Source organism: Trichoderma citrinoviride, assembly GCF_003025115.1.
Source record: "Trichoderma citrinoviride strain TUCIM 6016 unplaced genomic scaffold BBK36scaffold_1, whole genome shotgun sequence".
NCBI classification, from domain to species: Eukaryota; Fungi; Ascomycota; class Sordariomycetes; order Hypocreales; family Hypocreaceae; genus Trichoderma; species Trichoderma citrinoviride.
In genome coordinates this window covers 3,129,012-3,146,006 of record NW_020194709.1, presented here as the reverse complement: position 1 = coordinate 3,146,006, position 16,995 = coordinate 3,129,012, and the positions used below count along the sequence as shown (strand labels likewise).

The following is a 16,995-nucleotide window of genomic DNA, read 5'->3' as shown; positions in this document are numbered from 1 at the left end:
ATGGCCTGCAATTTCCAGGCAGGGCGCTGTGAAGCAACGGTGTTTGATGGGTGCTTTTACATGCAAAGCCGTTTGTTTGCATGAGATATACTGAAGCGGTAGCATCCCCGAGCCATGTATTAGGGCCCTGGTCACGTCCGCCCTGTCGGCGGAGCTCCCGAAGGGAAACCGACGTCGGCATCCGCGACATATCCGCGAGGCGGACGCTCAAGAGCCGAGTTCCGGCCTCCGATGACTCGCCTGCGTTGGGCCTCAGGTTCGGCCAATCTCTGTCAAGCGTGTGAAGCACAAGTCGGCTACTTTCAATTTTTTCTTCTCTGTTCTTGCTTTCCAGTTCTACTAGTATTAGCCTTTTCAGTTTGTGTCCCGGGCATTCTCATTAGTGCCTGCTTGTCTCACGAGCATCATAGCCTCATCTCTCATGATCAGCCTTGCATCAGCCCTCACGGAGTATCTAGTCCAGTTTTGCGGAACACAGGCACGTAATGTAGTCAGTCGTCTAGTGGCCTTTTAGCAGTGATGTTCAATTGCATCTCAGCCGTCTTCCTTCTGCTTAACATCACCATTAGATAATTGCAGCTCCTTGACGCTGGAACGGGCGGCGTTCCTGGTCCGCTCTCGAGGCCTAACCGCAGACTCAGTGGGGGCCTGGACGCCGGCTAGTGTGCTTTGCTCGAGCCTATGACGCCATGGGCTTTGCCCGGCATATCACCACCTCAGTATAATAGCGCACATACCTTATATACCTTAGTAGTACGAGTACCTGGACTAAGCTTCGTATGTCAATTGCAAAGGCAGGCCATTCCGTCTAAATCTCTCACTCCCACAAGGTCAATCAGGCGTCGTCTCGAGGAAGCACAACTCGGCTGCCCCGTGCGACAATCAGCTCATAGCTACCAGGTACGACCACGAGCAGCTTCACGAGAGCATCACTCGGCCAGCAGGGTGACAGACACAAGCTGTTACTACCTTACCTGTGCTAGCCGATTCGTGTCCGACTCCCTGCAATCCGCCAATTGGCAGCAGGGCACACCTTCGAGGCCTCCCATGAAGGAACTGCGTCGACTCCATTGACTTGCTGTTGACGATGCCACTGGCCTCAGCGCAATTGGGGTCCCTCCGCCTGGCAGCGAGCGGCGCCTGCAGGCAGCGTCTCTCCCTCAGCTCCCGAACGGCCATCCGCTCGACGAGATGTGCGCAGCTGCGCGCCTTCTCCAAGCTCTACTCCCGAACTAGTACGCGAAGCACTCCGGCAGCGGAATCGACCGAACGACTTCAGCCACAGCCTCGCTCCCCAAGCCTCGTCTTCTCCCGCGCGCTGTCCGGAAAGCCGCTGCCCCAGCCCAGGTCATGGGTGCTCAACTTCCTCTACCGGATGGCGGCGTGGCTTGGAATCTCATGTGTCGTCGTGGGGACCGGCATCTTTGGCTTCTTTCTCTACGACGCCAGCACTTACAAGGAACACGGCACGCAGAGCGACATTGACGTCTCGCAGCTCGCGCTCCAGCCTCGCCGCGGCGGGCCCAAGAACTTGCCCATCGCCGAGGTCTTCATCGACGACGACGTGAGCAGCGGCAAGTCGAAGCCCCGGCTTGTGGTTCTCGGCGGAGGCTGGGGCGGCGTGGCGCTTCTCAAGGACCTGAACCCGGACGACTACCACGTCACCGTCATCTCTCCGACAAACTACTTCCTCTTCACGCCCATGCTGCCGTCGGCTACTGTGGGAACACTGGAGCTGCGCTCTCTGGTCGAGCCGATTCGAAGGATACTGAGCCGCGTCCACGGCCACTTCATACGTGCCAAGGCGGAAGACGTCGAGTTCTCTTACAAGCTTGTCGAGGTATCCCAGCTCGATCACAGGGGACAGGAGGTCCGTTTCTACGTCCCTTATGATAAGCTGGTCATTGCCGTCGGTTCAGCAACAAACCCTCATGGCGTCAAGGGGCTGGAGAATGCCTTTTTCCTCAAGGACATTAATGATGCCCGGATGATTCGAAACAAGGTCATTCAGAACCTCGAGTGCGCCTGTCTGCCTACAACCACGGACGAGGAACGCAAGCGGCTTCTGTCCTTTGTCGTCAGCGGTGGTGGTCCGACTGGCGTTGAGTTCGCCGCTGAGCTGTTCGATCTCCTGAATGAGGATCTTACCCGACACTTTCCTCGTCTGCTGCGAAACGAGATTTCCGTCCACATCATCCAGAGCCGAAGCCATATCCTAAACACCTACGACGAGACGGTTTCCAAGTACGCCGAGGAGCGATTTGCCCGCGACCAGGTCGAGGTGCTTACCAACTCGCGAGTCAAGGAGGTCCAGGCGGACAAGATCATTTTCAGCCAGAAGCAAGAGGATGGCACCGTGGTCACCAAGGAGCTGCCTATAGGCTTTTGTCTGTGGTCTACCGGCGTGTCTCCTACGGCCTTGTCGCAGAAACTGGCCAAGAAGCTGGGTCCCAGCCAGACGAACCGACACGCGCTGGAAACGGACACTCACCTCCGCCTCAACGGTGCTCCCCTCGGCGATGTCTATGCCATTGGTGACTGCGCCACTGTGCAGAACAACGTTGCCGACAGCATCGTCAGCTTTCTCCGCAAGCTGGCTTGGTCGCGTGGGATCGAGCCGGAGTCACTTCAGCTGCATTTCTCGGACTGGCGAAACGTTGCTGCCGATGTGAAGAAGCGGTTTCCGCAGGCGATCAACCATCTCAAGCGCCTTGATAAACTCTTTTATGAATTTGACAAGGACCAGTCGGGGACGCTCGATTTCGGCGAGCTTAGGGAGCTCCTGAAGCAGATCGACAGCAAGCTGACGTCGCTCCCGGCCACGGCACAGCGTGCCCACCAGCAGGGACAGTACCTCGCCCACAAGTTCAACAAGCTGGCCAAGATCTCAGAGGCCATGCTGGCGAACGACATTCGAGATGGTGACTTGGATGCCGCCGTGTACAAGGCTTTCGAGTACCGTCACCTGGGCAGCTTGGCGTACATTGGAAACTCGGCCGTGTTCGACTTGGGAGAGGGCTGGAGCATGGCCGGCGGGCTCTGGGCCGTGTATGCCTGGAGGTCCGTCTACTTTGCGCAGAGCGTGAGCTTCAGGACGAGGAGCTTGATGGCCATGGACTGGGCGAAGCGAGGGCTGTTTGGTAGAGGTATGTTTTGATTCTCGTCTTTCTCATTGCCCCCAAATACTGACTGTTTCCAGATCTCGTCGCTTTCTAAATCGAAGATTATGCTTGGCTGTATGGGCGCTGGAGGGCCATGAGTAGAAGACTTGGACAATGTGTTTATGAGCGTTAGAACGAGCAAAAAGATTTGTCAGACGGAGGCACATCTTAGATTCCCAGCAGGGAGCAAGGTGTTTTGTTAGGGAGGGGGGGCTGGCACCTGGACAAGGGGGAGGGAATTAGGCACATTTGTTTGCATTTTCGATGCGTTTTGATATCATTTATTGTGTAATAAATAGCTGGAAGAAAGCGTCTTCATGCAGCAGCCCTCCTTTTGTGCTCTGAGCAGTATTATGGCGCCATGATCTCATAATGCCTGTTTTGTAAACCGAGAAAGAAGCAAGCAACAAATAGAATAACAACAAGATAAAAACCCCCAAGACAAATATGCAGCAGGTGAACAAGTAAAACAAAGAAAATATCAGTCTGTCTACAGAACAAAATCCTTGTGCGTCCACTTCTCGGTAACCTTTGTCTTGGCCTGCTTCTTGAAGGGAATGTGTCTCCGGATCTCGACCTTGCCCCTAAGCAGCATGCTCCTGTACCGGTCCTTGAGCAGGTTGCCCTCGGGCTTGAGCAGCCGCAGCGACTCCTGCAGCTCGTCGGGCAGGACCAGCTCGAGATCCTTCTCGGGCAGCTTATACTTGCCCAGCTGCCTCCTGCGCAGCTTCTCCTCCTTGATCTCGCCGTCGTCGTCCTCCTCCTGCTGCTCGGCGGCCTGCTGCGCCAGCATGAGCGCCTTTTGCTTCTCCTTCTCGGCCACCTCGGCGGCAATCTCCTTGATGCGCTGCTCCTGCGCGCGGCGGGCCTTCATCTCGGCCTTGTGCCGCGCGAGCTGCTCCTCCTCCTTGCGGCGCTTGATGCGGTTCCGCTGGGCCTGCGTCTTGCGCTTGGGCTGCTTGGCGCTCGGCCGCTCGTCCTCGACGCCCGACTGGAAGCCCTCCCACTCCGAGTCCTCTTCCCACTCGGACATGTTGGCGCGCTGCTCGGCAGCCTCTGCCTCGGCTGCTGATCGCGCGGCGGCCTCGAGCTTGGCGGCCTCGGCGGCTTCGGCCGCGAGGCGCTTCTGCTCGGCCTCGATGGCCTTGGCGCTCTCCTCAGCCAGTCGGGACTCGTACTCAGGGAAGGAAGGGTTGTAGCTGTATCCTCCGGTGGGTTTGGGGACGGCAGGGATTTGTTTTCCGTTGGCGAGAAGGGATAGCGGCTGCTGCTTCATGGTCTTGGGGACCTTGGGCTCCGTCTTCTCGGGCAGGAAATCCGTCGGGGCCTTGACCGCCGCCGGCTGCTCGGCGGGGGCGTCCCAGAGGTCGAACGAGGCGTCCTTGACGGCGATTGTGTCCTCGTGGTGTCCGTCGGCCACCTTCTTCAGCCGGGCGAGGTCCTTGTGCGAAACCCAGTCGGTCTTCTGGCGCTTGGCGGACACGAGCCCGTCGGTCGTCTTGTCGCCGGGGCGCTTGCGCATGGAGACGGCGGGCACGGCGGAGCGCTTGTTGATGATCTCGTCGGCCTTGAGGCCCTTCTTGACGTGCTTGGGGAACTTTTGGGGGATCTTGGAGTCGCCTGCCGTGTCGATGGTGAAGATATCCTCGGAAGCCTTTTCTCGGATGACGCCGCTGTGAGAGAGAGGGAGACGTTAGCACAGATTGCGACGTAGACGAGAGTCATTCGTACCCTCGAATGATTTCATTGTTGAGCTCTCGCAGGCCCTCCTCGACCTCTGTCACGTCGACGTTCTTCCTCCATGCCTTTTTGCCTTTTCTGGAGGGCTGGGTGAACTGCTTGGGGGCCTCGCCTGAGCCGGCGGTGGCCGACCGAAGAACAGGCATTTTTTTCTGTGTAATCCTTCTTCTTCTCTCTCTCTGTCCTGCCGCAAACCAAGCGAGTCGATGAGCGATCGAATTGAGGCGTAAAATCCGAGATCAATAGTACCGGCTTGTTGTTTCTGCTGTCTTGTCCCAAGTCGCAAAAGATCTTATCAGCAGCTTTTCGAGATTTTTTAGTGGGGCCCTGGAGTTGGTGGCCGTTTTCAATGGTCCCTTGTGTGTCCCGCGAGCGGCGGAGTAGACGGTACCTCGTCCCTGGTGCGTGCAGCATGCGTGCCTGAGGTTGCGCATACCTTCCCCCGCCAAGTCCCCAATCAGACGGTGTAAAGAAACGGTCTGGTGGGATCAAATGCCTTAGCGGGGCTTCTGCGGAGGCCGAATGAACTGTTCACTGCACTGCTGGCCAGCCCAAAGTGGCTCTTGTTGGCCAGTATTTATTGAGCTGGAGAGACGCTGGTGGCGGTCATTGTCCAACTGTCACCTCCTTTCGACGGCTTGCTGCTTTCACTCACACCTTGGGTCACGAGAGACGACGATACGAACGGCGATTCACAGCTTGCGCACAATTGGACGACGCCCGCTGCTGCCCTCTTTCTACCAGTACCAGACCAGCAGCACAACTCGGCAGACTTGACCTTTGTCTCCCAGCATCGCACGCCACTTGACTACACGATAATACACGACACGGACACGACACGCAGCCATGGCGCAGACCGGAGGATCCTACAACAACCCCTTGAAGAAGTTCAAGTATGTGACTCTGCCTGCTGCTGCTTCATTGGCCCGGTGTCCCCTCAGTCATTAACGGTGATTCTGCTCTCCAGGCTGGTCTTCTTGGGGGAACAAAGCGGTATGTGATTCTTCGTCCCGGCTCCACCCTGCATCTTGCTGGCATTGGCGAACTGACCGAGTCTACGACGACGCAGTCGGCAAGACGTCTCTCATCACCCGGTTCATGTACGACTCGTTCGACAACATGTACCAGGCAACCATTGGCATCGATTTCCTCTCCAAGGTACGGCCGTCTCTTCCACACCAGCTGCCGGCAGCGGGCGAACCTCAGCTAACAACCCGGGGGGTGGGCAGACCATGTACCTCGAGGACCGGACGGTACGACTACAGCTGTGGGACACTGCGGGACAGGAACGATTCCGAAGCTTGATCCCCTCATACATCCGTGACTCGAGCGTTGCCGTTGTCGTCTACGATATCTCTAGTATGGAAGCCCTCACTCTTCGCTTTCTTCCCCCCCCCCACCGCCAGAACTCCCCCAAACTCGCGGTGAGGCCCCACCAGGTGCATATCATGGGACTAACCACATCTTTTACTCCCGACTTAGATGCGAAATCATTCCAAAACACCAAAAAGTGGATTGACGACGTCCGGGCAGAGCGAGGAAACGACGTCATCATCGTGCTGGTGGGCAACAAGACCGATCTGAACGATAAGCGAGAGGTCACGACCCAGCAGGGAGAGGAGGAGGCCAAGCGACAGGGGCTGAGATTTGTCGAGACCAGCGCCAAGCTCGGCCACAACGTACAGAACCTCTTCAAGAGGATAGCACAGGCGCTGCCTGGCATGGAGGGGTCCGATGCCGCTGCCCAGGCGACCAACCAAAGTAAGTCTCTCCCTCATCTTCTCTTCAACATATGCATGTGTTACCAGAGGTCATGCCGGTCTGTCCGGGGGCGGGTACTCTTGATGTCAATCCGACTAACTCTTGTTCCCCCTTTGCAGTGATTGATGTGCGGACAAACACAACACAGGCCCCTCAGGAAGGCTGCTCGTGTTAAGCAAAGATGCTCTTGGAGTCCGTGATGATAGAGGTTCGAAACGCCCCCGACAAGACCAAACAAAAAAGACAAACCGACTAGCAGTATCCCCCTTTCAGCGTCGCTCTGCGGTCACAATGCATTGAATGCCCCAAACAAAGGATATCAGTTCGAAGCTTGGCGCGTGCATGGGACTTGTATAATACCTGCCAACTGCAACGAGGATAACGTGCCCACGATCGTTTATACACATACTAATAATGAATTTAAACGTGCTTAATGAAGCTCTCCGGCGTTTTTGTTTTCTTTGCCGCTCGTCATTGTCAGTGTGACCTTGTTTGTCCCGTCCATGCATGTTTTTTACGGTATTTGGCTCCCTACTCTTTTTTTTCTTTCTTTTTTTTCTTTCTTTTTTTTCTTTATAGAAGTGCCATTATGCCGCCGTTTGCACCTGGACCTCGCCGGTGGGTGTACCAAAGTAGGCGGCCACCGGCTTCTGCGCCTGGAACTCCTTGCCCCGGCTCACGGCCTGCACGCCGTTGAAGCCGTGGAAGAGGCCGATTTCCACGACGCCGGGCAGCCTGACCAGCTCCTCGGCCAGCTTCCCAATCTCCCACACGCCGTCCTCGCCGTTGCCCTGGACCTGCGGGGTCAGGTCCTTGGGGAGGAGCAGCGGCGGGAAGGGCGCGTCGATGATCCACATGCCGTTGTCGGTGACGCACTCGCCGGCCTTGCTGGGCAGGCCGGAGCGCACGACGGGGTTGGGGGAGCCCATGGCCTTGAGGCGGCTCAGGACGTCTGGGGCGGCGAGGGGGAGGACCTCGATGGGGATGGTTTTCCATTTTGTGCACAGCCTGGCTGATCGCTTGCGGGAATCTATACAGAGTTGTGTCAGTCAAACTCGTGATGTCAAAATAATCGCGTCAACTCATGATGAAAGATATGTATATGTGTATATATATATCAGGCAGGGCGGTTAAGACATACCGGCAACGGCAATAAACTTCCTCGCCGCCACAGCAACAAGCTTCTCCTGAAACAGACAAGCACCGCCCCCCTTGATGAGATTCAGATCCTCGTCCACCTCGTCCGCCCCGTCAAACGCAACGTCCAGCGCAACCGGCACGCCGTCCACGAGGGGCCTCTCGTCGAGGTTGCACAGCCGCAGGCCCGCCGCCCGGATCAGGCCCTTGGACTGGCTGCCCGTGGGGACGAAGGTCATGTCGGCGGAGAAGGCCGGGCCCTTGGCGGCGATGGCCTCGACGACGTAGACGACGGTGCTGCCGGAGCCGATGCCGACGAAGGTGGCCGTTGGGGGCAGGTGGTCGGCGACGGCCTGGTAGGCGGCGGCTTTCTTGGCGGACTCGATGAGGGCTGCGGCCGAGGTGGTGGGGGTTGGGGTTGCCATTGTGTGGTGGGTTTGTGAGTGTGAGGCTGAGAATGAGAATGAGAGTGTTGGTGATGGCGGTGCTGTGAGAGTGAGGGTTGAGAAGTGAGGGTTGTTGCTGTTGCAGGGTAGCTTTTGTGAGGTGTGAGTCGAATGGGCTCGTTGACCGGAATGAAAGGCTTTGGCTGGCTGGACCCTGGGAGTGATGGCCTGGGCTCTGATTGTATGCAAAATCGGGAGCCGAAGGGTGGCAGATGGATTCAATGTCCAGAGATGTTGTGTTCTGGACAGGATAGAGCTCTTCATCCGGAAGTGCCCGGTGTTAATACTAGCTGCTACCGTATGTAGTATGTATGTGTGCTTTATAATATAGCGCACAGAGCACGATGGATGGATCAGAGGTCGTGCCACTGGTGTATTATTGTAGGTTGGCTAAGCTGCAGGGAAACGGCAGATTTAGTGGATCGATTTGAGCTTCACACAGCGTTGAATGTGCCGCTATTGGATGCTTAAGCTAATAGGTGGCATTGAGTATCATCACTATCAACTCCCAAAGCCAGCAATAATCAGCCAAAGTACACTGAGCAGCTACTTCAAACAACATGAAGCCACTTCGACATCGCCCGGTGACGTGACGAGTGGATTCACACAAGTTGCCCTGCTCAAGAGCTCATGCACGGCCTCGGCAATTGTTTCGCTCCTTTGGATTGGATCATGCCCGAGTTCGGGCGTCCCGAGCTGAAGCATGACCCATGTGACATGTCATGTGACACCCGCACCGCATGCCATCTGTGATTGGCCAGATGCGGCCAAGCGCGCTTGCGACTTTCTCGCTCGTGTCTCTCTCCTGGGCGCAGTTCCATCTCCGCTGCCGCCGAAACCTTTTGAGATCCCCAAACCGCATTTTCCGCCGTTTGGCTTTGCTCGTGTCGTCGCTTTGCTCTTTTCCCTTTTGCCTCTTTTTCGCTTGGATTGTCGGGCGATTACGGCTGTTTGCTGTCTTTTCAGTGTCAAGCAACGACGGTTACGAGGAAGACACCTCTGTTCATCATGTCCAAGTTTACGAGGCTGTATCTGCGGATACCGCGGCCCAAGGTAGGTCACTCGCAGCTCCCTCTCTCTGGTCGAGGAGAGACCGATCAAGCTGCAAAGGTAGAGAGTCTTGACGCTGACAGACTCGCAACCAGACTCTCTTTGGCCTCATCAGCCTCCAGACAGGCACAGAGTTGATTTCCTTGGCACTCGTCTTCAACAAGGTCACGGGCGTTTACGGTCTCCTTGCCATCCTTACCGGCTTCCAGCTCTCCCTCTTCCAGCTTACGACCTACGTATACTGCATCGGCGTTCTCGGCACCCTCATCTACCTGATCCCACACATCCGAAAGCAGACTCCCTTCGAATGCTTGGCCTTGGCCTGGCTGTACGCCATTGATACCGTCATCAACGTCCTCGCTACGGTGGCTTTTGGCATGGACTGGTACTTTGCCACTGCTACGCCAAACGCAACCGAGATTCGACCTTCCAGCCTGCCCGGCATTGTTGCTGAAGGCATGGAGGGCCTCCGACGCGAAACTGCCGTGCATGGCGGTGTTGTGCCCCAAGAGACGGCGGCCAGCATGGTCCTCATCACCGGATTGACCCTCATCAGGGTTTACTTCAGTCTGGTTGTCATGAACTTTGCTCGACAGACGCTGCAGAAGTACATGCAGCTGATGATCCTCGAGGGACCGGGCGTCGATGACCAGGTGGGGCCGTTTGCCGCGGACCTGCCTGACGGCGAGGGCCGAAGAGGTCAGCTCGGCCGACTGATGGTGTCTTTCGGACGCGGTTACTGGATGGAATACTCTGAGGCGAGAGAGTGGGTTGGGGGCGGTAGCAGCCGCAAGCCCAGCTCGGCAACACTGGCTGGTGAGGTATGAGATGTAATGTTATATGAGAGGAGAGAGGCGAGAGAGAGAGTCAACTTGGCTAGACGGGCAGAGGTCGAGGGAATGAGACGAGAGCAGGGAGGAAATAATCACGGACTGTACTCGTAATAGGAAGACTGGGGTTTGAAATGACGCGATCGGAGCCCCGCGATTCATCATCGAGAGAAAAATTCTCGGCAAGGTTTTGGATTTCACTGCTTTGAGTGGTCACGAGCGTGGCCTTTTATTTAATACATACAAGTAATACTATTCGATATGCTTATTTAAGGGTCTTTGGGGGAGGCGGAAGGGCACCGAGGGCCGGGCAGTGGCCTTGACTCGGCATTCGGAGGTGCTAGCGATTGGGCCCCTGCCGCTACCGGCCGATGAGTTCTGTGGGATGTGGGTGAATGAGCGAATGGGATGGTGAGGTGTGGGCTCGGCTCGTCGGTGTCCTCTTGGAGGGAGACGGAAGTCGGAGGGAGATTTTGATGGATCCTTGTGCCCTTGAATGTACGAAGTAGTAGTAGTAGTTTAGTATGGGCGTTGGCAGGACTGGGTATAGGCTATTGAGCCAGGGGGCCGGCTCAAGTCTAACAAAGATCCGGGTTGCATCTCAAGAATGGCAAGTCAAGGTACCTGGAGTGGACGATGAATTGGCTGAGCAATTGCTCTTGTTGGAAGTCTGTGAGACTTGGGGAACTCGAGAGGCTGCGGCATGATTTGCGGCGAACAGCGGCGGGTTGCACGAAGGTTGCTGAAGTGGGTTTAGTGTTGATGGCGTCAACAGGCAAACGGGTTTTGCTGGAGGAATGGAATTGGTCTTGTTGTATCATTGTTTGACGACGGGATCTGCAACTTGTATGTAGGGCACTTTGGCTGCAAGAGGTTGATATGGACACGGACTTGGTCTGCTTGTTTTACTTGACTTCTTGTCTTGATGATGGCGGTGTAGTTTGAGGGTGTAAGTGGTAGAGGCTGTTATCGATACCTTGATACGTCGTACTACCTATCATTGTCCATCTCCCAGCAAATACATACATCAAACCTCACCCAACTCACACAAACACGTACAACCCCCATGTCGCATCCGCAGCGAATCTGACGCCCGGGATTTGTCAGGGCGAGCGATTTCGCCATCGCCGCCGTCCTGTAATGGGCTGCTCCTGCGGCGGGTGGCGCCCACGCAAGACTCGTGCAGAACCTCCCAAGCGCTAAGCGATCACGCAATCCTCCAACCCTCGGGCTTCTGCGGGGAATGGAAATTTGGCTGAGGCCAGTTGGTGGAGACGGTGAACATTGGGAAACAAGAGAGAGAGGGAAACAGAGCAAAAAGAGGACGGAAGGCCGTCATTGTTGATGGGAAACAGCGACGTGACATTGGCTGAGGCGTGGCGGTTGAATGGCGGGCTAGTTGGTCCCCTATCTATAATACCATTCCTCGGCGCATCGTCTGTTGACTGGAGCCTCTTCCCCCAAGGGCTGATCTTCTTTTTTTTCTCTTTTTTCCCTTTTTGCTTCCTCTCTTCTTTTCATTCTTCCATCCCTCCTTTTTGCCCTCCGCTGCTTGCTGCTCTTCGTTGGACCTTGTCGGGATCATTGGTGCTCTCGACAGCCTTGGACTGATCCTAGAGGACCCGGCGACGAAACAGAGGCATGGCGACTTCATCCCACATTCGCACGCCTGAAGAGGCTGGTGAGTCAAGCTTTCTATGAATTTCTCTTCTTCTTCATGTCCTCTCTCCTCGATGATCATCTACCCGCTCCTGCGTCTTGAGCTTCGACTAACGTGCTGCTTCTCTCATCGCCCTTCCCTCTGAGTAGCTGCGAGAATCGCCTACCTCTCTAGCGATGTCGTCATTTCCGTCCAGCCTTCATTGGCTGCCGACTCGGAGTTTTCCTCTCACCTGAAGCGGTTCGCTGGCCGCAAGGACCGTGGCATTGTGGCGGCCACTGAAGACACCGTCCCCGAGGTGAGTTATCTGACGATAGGCGCTCGTTGGTGTTTTTTTCTCCTGTCCTTTGCGCCTTTGCCGCACTTACATGTCGTCCCACCAAAAGTGACGACGACCCGATCCTGGTCCGCCGACAGGCCGAACAACTAGGGTCAAAGGTCAAAGGTCAAATCAAACAGCAACATCTCAACTAACCTCAACTACAATTCAGATTCAATATGTCCGCTACAACAATGACCCGTTGCTGTCCGTCTTCTCCCCTGCTCGGTCGGGCAAGCTCGTCTCTGTCACGACGCCTTCTTCCATCCTCCTCCCCTCCATCTCTCACCTCTACAAGCTCGCCAACTACCCCGTCGTCCTCCATGTGGCCCTCCAGCCGCGCGGCTTTGCCGACTACTCCGTCATCACGTCCATTCGAAACTCAGGCTGGACCTTCCTGCAGTCTGAAACCCTCCAGGAGGCTCAGGACATGGCCATCACCGCACATGCCCTGGCTGTGCGCACCGGCAAGGCCGTCATCCACTTCTTCTCCCCAGACACTTCGGCCCGCGATGAGCCCATCGGCCTCGAAGACTTCTCAGTAGTACGAGCTGTCCTCGACATCGACACTGTCAGGAGACTCCAGGCTGGCATTATCAAGGCCTCCGGACTGTACGCCGATGATGGACACGTTGCCGTTTCCTCGGACCACCAAGAGGCCGAGACTTCTGCCAGCGCCGACAAGCCTGCGGCCCTCCAGAGCTCGACGGTCAGCCTTGCCTCGAAGGCGGTATCTGAGCTGTCAGCCAAGACCAGCCAGGCGAGCAGCGCCACCACGCCCACTGGCTCCTCGTCCGTCGCCACGACGGTTGAGATGGCTGCTCCCCAAGTGACCTCCGAGGACGTCTATGTGTGCGCCACTCGCATCTGGGCGCAGCTGAACACGGCTCTGGGACGGCAATACAACGCCTTCGAGTACACCGGACCAGCCAACGCGGAGAACTGTCTCTTCATCTTCGGCTCCGACACTCGCTCCTTTGCCGAAGCCATTAACAGCGCGAAGCCCGATGACGTCTACGCCAAGATTGGGATCCTTACTTCTCGCCTGTACCGGCCCTGGATCGGCTCCAAGCTTGTGTCGACCATCCCCAGGACGATCAAGAGGATCGCCGTTCTGGAGCAGATTCACCGCAAGACCACGAAATGGGGACCCCTGTTGATCGATGTCTTGTCGTCTGTCAAGAGCGGCCCCGGCGGCGTTGAGACCATCGTCGGCCACCAGCTGGGCTACATTGCCCCCGAGGCCACCACCCAGGCTCTCCGCGGAATTGTCCAGAACCTCACAGCTGCGCAGCCCATCCAGAACCTCGAGGTTGGCGTCAAGGAAGGGCCCAGTGAGCCGGTTGCGGCGGGCGTGGAGGCCCCGAAGCTCGAGGTCGCCTACTCCAAGATTCTCGACCAGCTCTTTGGCAGCAGAACCTACATTGCCAACGCTCTCCAATCCCAGAACGCTGGTATTTCCGCTACAGTGGCAGCCAGCCCTGAATTTGGCTTTGGCTCTCTGTTGGCCCGGAAGGAATTGCGCGCCAAGTTTGTGGCCGAGGTCAAGCAGGCAGCGAGCAGCTCCGGTGTCGCCAGTGAGGCGCTCAAGAGCTGGCTGGCACGGTGGGCCGTCAACGCTGACGACCAGGCCAAGTCCGACATCATCTCCGACGATGTCATTGCTAAGCTGGAGCAGGATGGCTCGCCCGAAGCCCAGAAGCTTCTCTCGAACCGTCACCTCTTCCGGAAGGAGTCTCTCTGGCTGATGGGCTCTGATGCTTGGGCGTACGATCTCGGCAACTCTGGTGTTCACCACGTCCTGGCGTCTGGCGAGAACGTGAACATGCTCATCATTGATTCGACCCCCTACTCTGAAAAGGCCGCGGCCGACCACAACCGCAGGAAGAAGGATATCGGACTGTACGCCATGAACTTTGGCAACGTCTACGTCGCTTCCACCGCGGTATACAGCTCATACACTCAGGTTCTGCAGGCTCTGCTGGAGGCAGACAAGTTCAACGGCCCATCCGTCGTTTTGGCCTACCTGCCCTACTTTGGCGAGACCGACTCTCCGCTTACCGTCCTGCAGGAGACCAAGAAGGCCGTCGATGCTGGATACTGGCCTCTCTACCGGTGGAACCCCGACAACGAGGCCAAGGGCGAGCCGACCTTTTCCCTGGACTCGGAGCTTGTCAAGCAAGAGCTGAAGGCTTTCCTGGCCCGAGACAACCAGCTGACTCAGATCATGAAGAAGGAGCCCAGCTTTGCCGCCAGCCTTGGCCAGGACTTTGGAACCGAAGTCCGGGCTGCGCAGAAGAGGAAGGCCAAGGATGCCTACAACCAGCTTCTCGAAGGTCTCCTGGGCGCTCCTCTGACCATTCTGTATGCTTCTGACAACGGTAACGGCAGCACGTTGGCCAAGCGATTGGCCAACCGGGGCAGAGCCCGTGGCTTGAAGACGGCGGCGATGGCCATGGAGGATTATCCTATCGAGGACCTGCCCACCGAGGAGAACATTGTCTTCATCACATCCACCGCCGGTCAGGGAGAGTTCCCCCAGAACGGTTTGGCTTTCTGGGATGCTATCAAGGACAACACCGATCTCGATCTCGCCACGGTCAACTACTCCGTCTTTGGCTTGGGCGACAGCCACTATTGGCCGCGAAAGGAGGACAAGATCTTCTACAACAAGCCAGCCAAGGATCTTGACCGAGTTCTCGGCAACCTTGGCGGCAAGAGGTTCGTTGACATCGGCCTTGGAGATGACCAGGACCCGGATGGCTTCCAGACAGGCTACGCGGAGTGGGAGCCCAAGCTGTGGCAAGCGCTTGGCGTGGACAAGGTAGAGGGCCTCCCCGACGAGCCGCCGCCAATCACCAACGAGGACATCAAGCTCGAGTCAAACTTCCTCCGCGGCACCATCGCCGAGGAGCTGAGGGATACATCGACTGGCGCCATCTCGGCGGCCAACTCCCAGCTGACCAAGTTCCACGGCACCTATCTCCAGGATGACCGTGACGTTCGCGACGAGAGAAAGGCGCAGGGCCTGGAGCCCGCCTACAGCTTCATGGTTCGCTGCCGATTGCCCGGAGGCGTTGCGACGGCCGCCCAGTGGCTCCAGATGGACGACATCAGCAGCAAGCTCGGCAACGAGACGATGAAGCTCACGACCCGTCAGACGTTCCAGTTCCACGGCGTCGTCAAGGGCAAGCTGCGGCCCACCATGCAGGCCATCAACCGCGCGCTCATGACGACAATTGCTGCCTGCGGCGACGTGAACCGCAACGTCATGTGCAGCAGTCTGCCCGCTCAAGCCAAGCTTCACGAGCAAGTCCAGTCGTACGCCGCCAAGATCAGCAACCACTTGCTGCCGTCCACAAATGCATACCACGAGATCTGGCTGGCCGATGAGAACGACAAGAAGGTCCAGGTTGCGGGCGATGCCGTTCAAGACTTTGAGCCGCTGTACGGTCCCACCTATCTGCCTCGAAAGTTTAAGATTACGATTGCCGTTCCTCCTCACAACGACACCGATGTCTACGCGCACGACATTGGCCTGATCGCCATCGTGGGCGAGAATGGTGAGCTGGAGGGCTTCAACGTGCTTGCTGGCGGTGGCATGGGTGCCACTCACAACAACAAGAAGACGTACCCTCAGACGGGCCGCATGTTTGGCTACGTCGCCAAGGAGGACGTGCACATTGCCTGCGAGAAGATTATGCTTGTCCAGCGCGACCACGGCGACCGAAAGAACCGAAAGCACGCCCGTCTCAAGTACACCATTGACGACATGGGCGTCGACGTGTTCAAGGGCAAGGTCGAGGCTCTGTGGGGCAGCCAGTTCGACAAGCCGCGGGCCTTTGAGTTCAAGAGCAACGTCGACACCTTTGGCTGGCAGAGGGACGAGTTTGGGCTGAACCACTTCACCTTCTTCATCGAAAACGGACGTATCGAGGACACGCCCGACTTCCAGATGAAGACGGGCCTGCGCGAGATTGCAAAGGTGCACAAGGGCGAGTTCCGCCTGACGGGCAACCAGCACCTCATCCTCAGCGGCGTCAGCGACGAGGACCTGCCCGCCATGAAGGAGCTGATGAAGAAGTACAAGCTCGACAACGTGCAGTTCTCGGCCCTCCGCCTCAGCTCCTCGGCCTGCGTCGCCTTCCCGACGTGCGGCCTCGCCATGGCCGAGTCGGAGCGCTACCTCCCCGTGCTCATCACCAAGCTCGAGAACTGCCTGGAGGAGAACGGCCTGCGCCAGGACTCCATCGTCATGCGCATGACGGGATGCCCCAACGGCTGCGCCCGCCCCTGGCTCGCGGAGGTGGCCTTTGTGGGCAAGGCGTACGGCGCGTACAACATGTACCTCGGCGGCGGCTACCACGGCCAGCGCCTGAACAAGCTGTACCGCGCGAGCATCAAGGAGGACGAGATCCTGACGATTATGAGGAGCTTGCTGAAGCGCTATGCGCTGGAGAGAGCGGAGGGCGAGCGGTTTGGTGACTTCTGCGTTCGGGTCGGCCTCATCCATGAGACGACGGACGGACAAAACTTTCACGATAATGTGAGTTTCTCTTTTTACACACACACACCCTCTGAATGAGATGGAATAGTACTGGATGCTAATTGCCAACTAAATAGGTTGCGGAAGAAGAGGGACCGGAAGAGGAGTAAACGATGGGTAAGAAGAGAAGGATTTGAATCTGGAGGAGAGAAATACCTGATTTAGAGAGAAGGTGGAATAAGATGAAGTGTCACTTTGGATATATATCACCCGGCGTTGAAAGGGTCATCATACACTGTTATTCATATAAATCCACGCAAAAGTGCAAAAAAGCAGAGATAGAAAAAAATCAAATACGCCGAAACCACAAGACAGAAAGAAAAGAACCCAAATGTCCCCTTTCCT

At 56.9% G+C, this 16,995-nt stretch overlaps 6 protein-coding genes across 6 annotated transcripts; 4 read left to right on the top strand and 2 right to left on the bottom strand.

Annotated features, from left to right (window-relative positions):
• Positions 1–1,087: 1,087 nt before the first annotated feature.
• On the top strand, positions 1,088–3,216 carry BBK36DRAFT_1155768 (nucleotide-binding domain-containing protein; the record flags this gene model as incomplete). The annotated part of the gene is made up of 2 exons (XM_024893863.1): positions 1,088–3,146; positions 3,200–3,216. 2 exons carry the CDS (start codon positions 1,088–1,090, stop codon positions 3,214–3,216), a joined length of 2,076 nt encoding a protein of 691 aa, XP_024754309.1.
• A 435-nt stretch (positions 3,217–3,651) lies between these two features.
• Positions 3,652–5,047, bottom strand: BBK36DRAFT_16596 (P60-like protein; the record flags this gene model as incomplete). Its single annotated transcript, XM_024897778.1, has 2 exons — positions 3,652–4,834; positions 4,893–5,047. The coding sequence occupies 2 exons, from the start codon at positions 5,045–5,047 to the stop codon at positions 3,652–3,654; spliced, it is 1,338 nt and encodes a 445-aa protein (XP_024754308.1).
• A 684-nt stretch (positions 5,048–5,731) lies between these two features.
• BBK36DRAFT_1176219 (ras-like GTP-binding protein) lies at positions 5,732–6,837 on the top strand (the record flags this gene model as incomplete). The annotated part of the gene is made up of 6 exons (XM_024896006.1): positions 5,732–5,794; positions 5,869–5,894; positions 5,971–6,059; positions 6,146–6,260; positions 6,384–6,662; positions 6,782–6,837. The coding sequence occupies exons 1-6, from the start codon at positions 5,748–5,750 to the stop codon at positions 6,835–6,837; spliced, it is 612 nt and encodes a 203-aa protein (XP_024754307.1). The 5' UTR covers positions 5,732–5,747.
• A 412-nt stretch (positions 6,838–7,249) lies between these two features.
• On the bottom strand, positions 7,250–8,224 carry BBK36DRAFT_1107671 (ribose-5-phosphate isomerase; the record flags this gene model as incomplete). Its single annotated transcript, XM_024889279.1, has 2 exons — positions 7,250–7,692; positions 7,804–8,224. 2 exons carry the CDS (start codon positions 8,222–8,224, stop codon positions 7,250–7,252), a joined length of 864 nt encoding a protein of 287 aa, XP_024754306.1.
• Positions 8,225–9,253: 1,029 nt separating this feature from the next.
• Positions 9,254–10,122, top strand: BBK36DRAFT_1108340 (DUF1753-domain-containing protein; the record flags this gene model as incomplete). The annotated part of the gene is made up of 2 exons (XM_024889355.1): positions 9,254–9,298; positions 9,391–10,122. The coding sequence occupies 2 exons, from the start codon at positions 9,254–9,256 to the stop codon at positions 10,120–10,122; spliced, it is 777 nt and encodes a 258-aa protein (XP_024754305.1).
• Positions 10,123–11,766: 1,644 nt separating this feature from the next.
• BBK36DRAFT_1176211 (beta subunit of assimilatory sulfite reductase) lies at positions 11,767–16,760 on the top strand (the record flags this gene model as incomplete). Its single annotated transcript, XM_024896005.1, has 4 exons — positions 11,767–11,806; positions 11,935–12,083; positions 12,277–16,650; positions 16,728–16,760. 4 exons carry the CDS (start codon positions 11,767–11,769, stop codon positions 16,758–16,760), a joined length of 4,596 nt encoding a protein of 1,531 aa, XP_024754304.1.
• Between the last annotated feature and the right edge of the window lie 235 nt (positions 16,761–16,995).